At 37.7% G+C, this 7,929-nt stretch overlaps 1 protein-coding gene across 3 annotated transcripts; it reads right to left on the bottom strand.

The window, feature by feature from the left end:
- Positions 1 to 1,243: 1,243 nt before the first annotated feature.
- NXT2 (nuclear transport factor 2 like export factor 2) lies at positions 1,244 to 7,571 on the bottom strand. Of its 3 annotated transcripts, XM_036840886.1 has the most exons (5): positions 7,403 to 7,571; positions 7,196 to 7,280; positions 6,136 to 6,222; positions 4,387 to 4,531; positions 1,244 to 3,492 (listed from the first exon to the last, which is right to left on the bottom strand). In XM_036840886.1, exons 2-5 carry the CDS (start codon positions 7,208 to 7,210, stop codon positions 3,311 to 3,313), a joined length of 429 nt encoding a protein of 142 aa, XP_036696781.1. In that variant the 5' UTR covers positions 7,211 to 7,280; positions 7,403 to 7,571; the 3' UTR covers positions 1,244 to 3,310. The 3 variants fall into 3 exon arrangements, with proteins under 3 accessions (XP_036696781.1, XP_036696782.1, XP_036696783.1); XM_036840887.1 differs by lacking the exon at positions 7,403 to 7,571 and having other exon boundaries at positions 7,196 to 7,360; XM_036840888.1 differs by lacking the exons at positions 7,196 to 7,280; positions 7,403 to 7,571 and adding an exon at positions 6,468 to 7,047.
- Positions 7,572 to 7,929: the final 358 nt, after the last annotated feature.

Here is a 7,929-nt window from a genome sequence, read left to right as displayed (position 1 = left end):
GCAATTTCTTGTACAGAAAGATGCATTTGACAAAGAAGGGCAAATATTTAATAGAATACAGCAGAGTTTGGTAGCAAGTGTTTTGATGAAATATTTTTATTGTAGAGACAACTGTTAAGTAAAAAAGCTAAATATGCCCTACCATCTCCCCCTAAATATGTAAGGTTATGTTAAAGCACATCCATGCTTATCTTTTCTATCCTATATTAAATCATATTATAACAAAAATCAGCAAATGAAGTCCTCTGCTAACAAATTTCCTACATTAGTAATTTCGGGCATGTCAATCCAGCAACATTCCAGAAAAAAGAACTCACGGTACCTTCTTGGCTTTTATTTGACTTCTTGCTCCTTTCCCAAACAAACACTGCATTTACCCTTTAACCTCATTGGGAGTATCTTTTTAGACACACTACATACATTACTAGGAAATTTCCAAAAACTAGGAAAATGCTGATTCCAATTCACCAAAGCACTTACATGCTTAAATAAGGTCTGCAGCTCTTCCAGCCTTATGAGCTAGACATGAAATGCAAATAACTTGGGGACAGAGTTTGTCATGAGTCATTAGCCTCTTAAGCTTACAGTCTTTTACTTCCACTAATGCCTACAAATTTACACGTAAGTAGATTCCTAACCATTTTTATCTAGGCAAAATTCATTACTGTATTTCATCAATCTAAGATGCCATCAATTGTAAGACTCATCAGTATTTTACGTACCACTGAGAAAAGAAAAAAAGGCCAATTAAAGTATGCTTTAGCATCAGTTTAAAATACACCAATTTCAGGGATATTAAATTATGAAAAATACATGCCTCATTGAAGAGATGAAATACAGGAGCTGATTTTAAAGGCTGTTGCCTCTTCTCACTCCTCAAGTGTCTGTTGACATATTTTTAATGTAGAATTAAAGTTAATGGGACCATTTTTTTTTCTGAAAATGAACTTTTGGTTTCACTGCCTTCTGTATATAGTATTTTGGCTAGTTTTTCAAGGTTAAAATTTCCAACATTTTACCAAAAACGTCGCTGTTACTTCAAACAAACAGGTGATCTCAGAAATGTGAGTATTTGGTAGGAAAAGAGGAAGAACGAGGTAGACTAGAGAAAAGACAAAGTCCAAGTTGTCAACCATTGTTTTCAACATTCTAACTTAAAATTTTTCTTAAAACGTTATATTGTAAAAAGGAACAACCAACTGTTCTGGAGCCTTAAAAAAATCAAGAGACCTTAAAACCAGGCTTGAGAAAACTCTTACAGGGCAAATTTTATTTTAACTTTTTCAAGTTACAAAAATATGTCCATGTCAAAAATACAGTCTAGTCCATGTAACAGTAGTTCCAGCCATTTAAAAGTTATATAGAGTTTGGAAAAAGCAATTAATTTACAAGTCTTAAAACAGTGAATTCATTAACAGTATACAACCACTCAATTCAGTTATTGCTTGTTATACGCAGCTTTTACTTGAAACTGTTCCTCTTAAGGGAAAGGACAACATTTGGGCAATCTGACTGTTGCTGCTAAAGCTGTGGTTTTAAAAAGCCAATACAAAATTAGAATAAACTTACTCTGAGTAGAATATAATGTGTAAGTTTTAGTCAGTACTGAAAGAGGGTAGGAAGGTGTGGTCTAAATTTTAGTTTCATCCCCTTCTCCTACTTAATTCTATTTTGCTAATATATCAGAAATGTAATGTGTAGTTTGAGACAAGAGTAAATGAATCACCAATTTTCAAATTAAATGACAAGGAACATTAACTTTGAGTTGCAATGTAGAAACAAAGCTGGCACACCTAGTGTAAAAACATGAAAACAACAAATTCAAGAAGGGAGAAACATTTAAAGCTTAACCAAAAACCAAAGCTAGATTTCTTTCTCTTTAGATGTTGAGACATAAAATAAATCAATTGGTTCTTTTGAAGTTTATGGGCTTATGAAGATCTGCTGTTCTCTGTTTTCTCTAAAAAGACAAAGTGCTAGACACATAACAGGAACATGTTTTATAACAGATCTATCTGCTCAATGCCATATGAAAGAACAAATCATGAGATTAAATAATTTTAACTTTAAGTAGTAAAAAGACCATGCAGTTGACAGTGTAAACACAGAGAACAAATCACTCACTTTGGGGGTGGGTAGTACATAGGAGACTTTTGGCCTGAAGTTCACATGGAAGACTTAGAAGTTAAGGGTCCCAAAGAGGGAGTGATGGCTTTGTTTCCAACTTTCCTGTCACACCCTGTTGCAGGGTCAGGCTTATTGCTGACATTTTACCCCCATAAGTTCTTGAATAAACTGAGACATATACTAGTGATGAGTATGAGGTGAACTGGAAAAACCTTTAAAAATAATTCTTAGAACAAAAGTGGCCTTCATGACCATTTGGTTAGGATACTTATTACTTTAATGACTCAAATCCTAAAATTAGGCTACATTTTTAGGAGGTAGAAAACAAGTACCAAAAGTGTACCATTTGGCCACCCCGCCTTGCTTTTGGCCAACCTCGGATCTCTACACTTCTCACTACTCATTCTCCCATTAAAGCTCTTAGTACTACTACGATTCACTATCTAAAGTTACAGACCTAGAGCTGCCAAGAAAAAGCTTTCTTAAGAAGTTTTGCTTTTAAGCCACTGAGTGTTATCTAACACTCAGGTATCAATCGAGAACATTTTACGCCTCTCTAGTAGATTAATTCACTTAAGAAAACGTGGCAACATAAAAAAAAAACACCTACATTACTTAACATAAAAAGACTACTGAACATCTCTACATGCCATTCTAGTATGTCAGAGTAGTTATGTAAACCTAAATTAGTAATGTGTTCACTGAACTGATTTGAAAAAGCCTCATATTTAAACTGCATTACCAGTGTTTACCAAAAATAGGTACATGCTGTACTACAAAATTAACCTAATAACAAAAAAACCACTCCACTTCCTCCCAGAGAGTTACATTGTGCTGATATCCCATAGACAGTACTATAAAAGGAGTTCATTTTTGCAATACACTGGGCTCACAGTGAGTATATTAGTACAGAGACCATGGGTTTAATGTTACTGTAAGAATGTCATTAGTGAAACGTATATAAGGCATGTAGAAAACTAACATTAAAGCTCATTAAAGCTCTTAAGGGCAATGATCTAAACTGGCAGCTGCTAGAAAAGGTGCTGCTAGTAATAAAAAATATTAAAGAAATTTAGTTTCAGCACATACTAGTTTTAAGTGCTTCTACAATGCAATGAACTATTTCTTATAAGTTTCTACTGCTGGAACTAATGGACCAGAAGAGAATGGACTTTTGCCCCCTTTAACTACTAGCCCAATCTTGAAAACGGAAGCAGTCGCTTGCAATCTTCCACACGGTATTGTTAGGAGTAGACTGAGCGGTCAGCAGGAAGCTCTGGTTGAAGTAGTGTTGTCTGTTTCCATCAAACTTCACAGTTCCACTGGTCACCACGAGAACTGTAGTCTGGGCCTGAGTAGCTTGCTCTTCACCCACACAAAAAAAGAGAAGAGGTTGGATGGTCTCTCTAAGTAAGCAGATTTTCAGGTTTAAACTACACTGCCTAAAATTTAACACTAAAAAAAGTTTCATAAACTTTCTTTACTTTGCACATTATCTTGAGCATGTGCACCCAAAGCCAGAAAACTCAATAATCATTTCAAAGATACTAACATTATTTTCAGTCCAGAAAGATTTTGGGTGCTCTAAAGTTTAAAAATAAAAAGCTTATATCTACAATAGGACCATTTGGTTGCTGTATTTATTAATATTTCATTGGGTTTCTAAAAGAGTTTTGTCGTATTTTGCTTCTTAAGCTTTCTTTTCAAGAACCATAAAGGAAAAAAATAATCACACTCAACTACTACTTAAGATGCTTAGGACCCCACCTAGAGATTAATCTTAGAAACTGCATCAATCTACTACCTTGAATCAAATTCTGTCTTGCCAAAAGTCATCCTTTCACATAACAGAGTGAATTTCTGTGAAATTTCAATAGGTTGTAAGATAATAAAACACATTAATCAGAGATAAGGTATAATTTTTCTCTGGAGACATTTCAAGGTACAGAAGGCAACAATTTACTTAGGGAAAATAGTCGTTCCTCTCCATTAACAAAAATCATATTAAGGCTCAATTTGTCACATGACTTTTACTAAGCCATAATCACTCAATCCACCAAAACCTACTAGTGGTCCTCTGGAGAGAGATACATCTAAAGGAAGACCAAAAGTTTGATTTGACAGCTAAATTCTTCATATTTAATTTGCTCAAAAAAGTAATTATTTCTACCACTGAAAGTCGCTAGCTGCTTTTGGTGTTAAAGTTCACAGCTCACTAAAGGAAAACAAAGGAAGTATCTTAAAAGACCATGATCTTACCATGAACTGGCTGGCAATCTAGCATGTTGACCTGAAACTCACTAGAAGGCAACGTGTCAAAAAAATTAGCTAGGGCTTCCAGCCCTGTTACAACATTTCCATTCCATATTAAAGTGGCCTTGTCCAGATACAGCCTGGTCAGTGCCTAAAAAGAAAGAAAAAAGAAAAAAAAAGGGAAAGTTTTTTGTTTCTGGGTAAGTATTTTATAGAAATGGCTTGAAAGGTTACAGGTAGTATCTAAACATTTTTATTGTTCTTCCTCCATCTCTCCTTCCCTTGCCCCCTTCTCATGGGAAGACAGTGTCAACAAGGTATGTGCCTTATAACGTTGGCCTTAAATAGACATTATCCTGCTTTTAATAAACTAGGCAGCTAGCTAAATACTTTTTTTTCATATTTCACTTTAGCCACACTGAGAAAACTGTATCAAACTGGAAGAGAGTTTTTTTTTTTAAGTTTTGCTCTCTGTATTAAAATAAATTAAATGATCACAGGTTTCAAGCCCATGCAGCCCCGAACTAGCTTTAATCTCCCTCCCTTTTCTAATTCTGTGAATTAACAAACTTGTCAATCAGGCCCTACCTGTACACTTCAATCTTAGTGTTTATATACATGTGAGTTCTTTAATGTTTGAACCATTTAATGTTGTATGTGTTAGGAAGCATTCGTTCCTTTTACCACTATGGAAATAGCATATTTAGTTCAAAAGAATCAGGAGTACTTGCTAAAGCAGAGTCTTGGATAAGTCAAGTAAGTTAAAGCTCAAATAAGGCAGAATTCAAGAGTTAATGTTTTAGTCCCAGGAGTCAGTCACAGGAATTTAGTGTGTCACAGGACACATTTGCTTAGCTCTAAAATTTAACTTGGATTAAAGGGCCAACACACATCTGGACTCTGGAAATGAACTATGTTTCCTTTTTTTTGGGGGGGGGCTACTTTGTCTTTGAAGGCACCAAGGCACAACAAACGTCCATTGTTACATCGCTTGCCCCTGTCCCTTGTCATCAAACGTCAGTATCAAGAACTTTTTAATCTTCTACCTCAATAAAATAGTTTTTAGAGATACTAACTTCTGTACCTACAGCGTAGACAAAGTTCTCTAAAACATAGTCTTATTCCGATAAGAGACCTAGGCAAGACTCTCGAGCACATACTGAAATAGTTACTTAGAAGATATGGCTCAGGGATAAATCACAATGAAAAAAGCTGATGAAGTCAGAACTTGCTCTGCTGAAGACTAAAAGTATCCAAGCCATGCAGATTCTGTTTGTGAGTGCCAGCTACAGCTGTGTGCTTTAATTGAAAATTATCAATTAATATATGAATTTAAAGGGGCAAATCAGGGAACAGTCCCTGTAATGCAGACCCCCTTCACTAGCATTAATACTATTTTAACCATATTGGTTATACAATGGAAGGAAGAATATGTAACATATTTCAGTAAATATACGTTGGGTCCCATGATAAGTGCAGTAGTTAAATTAATTACCATTTACCACCCTAAAAATAAAATGAGGTTAAGAGAGGTTAGCAACTTGCCCAAGGTCACAGAGCTTGGCAAACACAAAGCTGGGGTATGATTCCAGAGTCCACGTTTCCATAATGCCATACCAACCCTTCCTTAAGCAATGTGCTTTTAAAGAACACAGCAATCACTTATGCAAGTCAGATGAATGGCTGGCTCAGGAAAAAAAAAAAAAGAAAGGAAGAACTGGTATTTAATAAAGAGTAGTAGTCTATAACACTCACCTGTCTTCTTTTGTCCATTGTCTCATAGTAAATATTGACAAATTCCTCAGCAGCTTTGCATGCCTGATCTACATAAGTTTTAAAATCCTACAAGAAAAATTTCATTAAAGTGTACATTACCACCCCTCCAACCCCTCACAAACACAAAATCACCAACAAAAGCTGATGATTTATTTCAATCACTTTGTAGCTCCATACACAGTCCACATTCTTCCACATAAATTTGGACATTTTTAAGGTTAGGGCTCAAGTTTCCAGTTTTCATTATTTTTAAGGACGTTATCTTTAGAATATATTCATCCTTGATTAGTCAATTTCACTTTTTTTCTTACCTTAAATATAAATTTATAATCTTTGCTTGGCAACTGGTACTTTAGGCTTCCAGTATTTTACAAAACATTCACCTTAATAAAAATTATGCGGTCTTAACCTTAAAAAAAAAAAAAAAAAAGACGGGGCGGGGGGCGGGCGCGGATTGCCATTGAATAAATTAGGAAACAAGCGAGAAGTTATTCGAAAGTAGTTGAATGGGAAAAAAAGTTGGGTAAGTTCAATGAACTTGTTTGAAAAGCTAGGTACTTAGGAAACGTCCTCACATTACGTAAAAATTCACCGGCGTTTGTAAAGTATTTTAAAACCGAAGCAAAGAAATGCTGTTGCGGTTTTCTCCTTCAGGAAGATTAAGTACTTTCTTCCCCAGCCATTTACCAGCCCAGCCTATTACTTGAATTAAGAACTAGTTTCGTTTTCTGTCTCAGGCAACTGCAAGTTATTTAGATCGAGAAAAGATTACAAGCCATAAGCAACAGACCCCAACATTCCGGACTCTCGCTAGTTCCCATCTCAGGGTCCTTTCCAGGCTCGGAAAAGCGACTGCACGGCCCTGGAGGTGGGGGGTCGGGGGGATTGTAGGGGCTGCAGAGAGCGGGCCCCGCCCCCGGCGCCTGGCGGGCCGGACCCTGATTCGCCGCTTGCCCACGTGACCAGCAGCCAGCCCGCCCCAGAACCCCTCCCCTCAGCCGCCCGCGGCCGGGCACCCTGCCGCGGCCGGGGCACTCACCATGGGCATGGCCATCGGGCTGCAGAAAAAAGGCTTTTCCGGCACTGACGGCTTCGCTACGCTCTGTCGCGCTCCGCTCCCTTGGCTGCGGGATGATCAAATAGTTAGGAAGACAGAGAAACCCGCCAAACCCACAGAATTCTCCGCCCGCCCATTCTCTCCCGGAAGCAACTCGGTCCTCTGTTAAAAGCACCCCGATGTACCAACCTTAAGTCCAATTCTCTTCAGTTCCGACCGTACCCTCCCATCCGCCTTACGTATTCACTCATTTGATATTCATTAACTTAGTTTGGAAGAAAAAAACACTCCGCTTTTGTAGCGGGACAATTTTAACAAAAGCATCCATTTCTCCAACGTGCCCAAGGACTGCAAAAAAAGACCTATTTAAGGCGTCCAATGGGGAGACTCCTTTGCTCCAGGAGGTGGGGCCAGCGAGGAACGCTAGGAGACCCGCCTGACCTGTAGCTAACCGGAAAAAAGGGTGGAGCTTGGGGAAAAGCGTGCAACCCGTACTGCGCATGACTGGCAGACGAACGGCTTACAGTCCTGGAACCTTCTGGAAAAATCTTCACCGAATTAAACCCCAGCATCTCAGTAGTAGTCCTAAAATCATTCACTATTTTGATTTGGCACTATTCTGTGGAAAAGGTTCGTTTAGTTCTATTCTGAAAGGTCTTGCAGACCTCAAATGAAGATTAGTCTCTAGGGCCATTCACCACCTTCCACGACGCACC

The sequence above is a fragment of the Balaenoptera musculus genome, chromosome X (genome assembly GCF_009873245.2).
Source record: "Balaenoptera musculus isolate JJ_BM4_2016_0621 chromosome X, mBalMus1.pri.v3, whole genome shotgun sequence".
In the NCBI taxonomy this organism is placed as follows: domain Eukaryota; kingdom Metazoa; phylum Chordata; class Mammalia; order Artiodactyla; family Balaenopteridae; genus Balaenoptera; species Balaenoptera musculus.
This window is presented reverse-complemented; position numbering and strand designations above follow the sequence as displayed.

Coding starts and splice junctions, on each gene's coding strand:
- NXT2 (XM_036840886.1), bottom strand. Junction 4,532..6,135: donor CAATGGACAAAAGAAGACAG/GTGAGTGTTATA, acceptor CTTTCTTTTTAG/GCACTGACCAGGCTGTATCT. Junction 3,493..4,386: donor AGATTGCCAGCCAGTTCATG/GTAAGATCATGG, acceptor GTGTGGGTGAAG/AGCAAGCTACTCAGGCCCAG.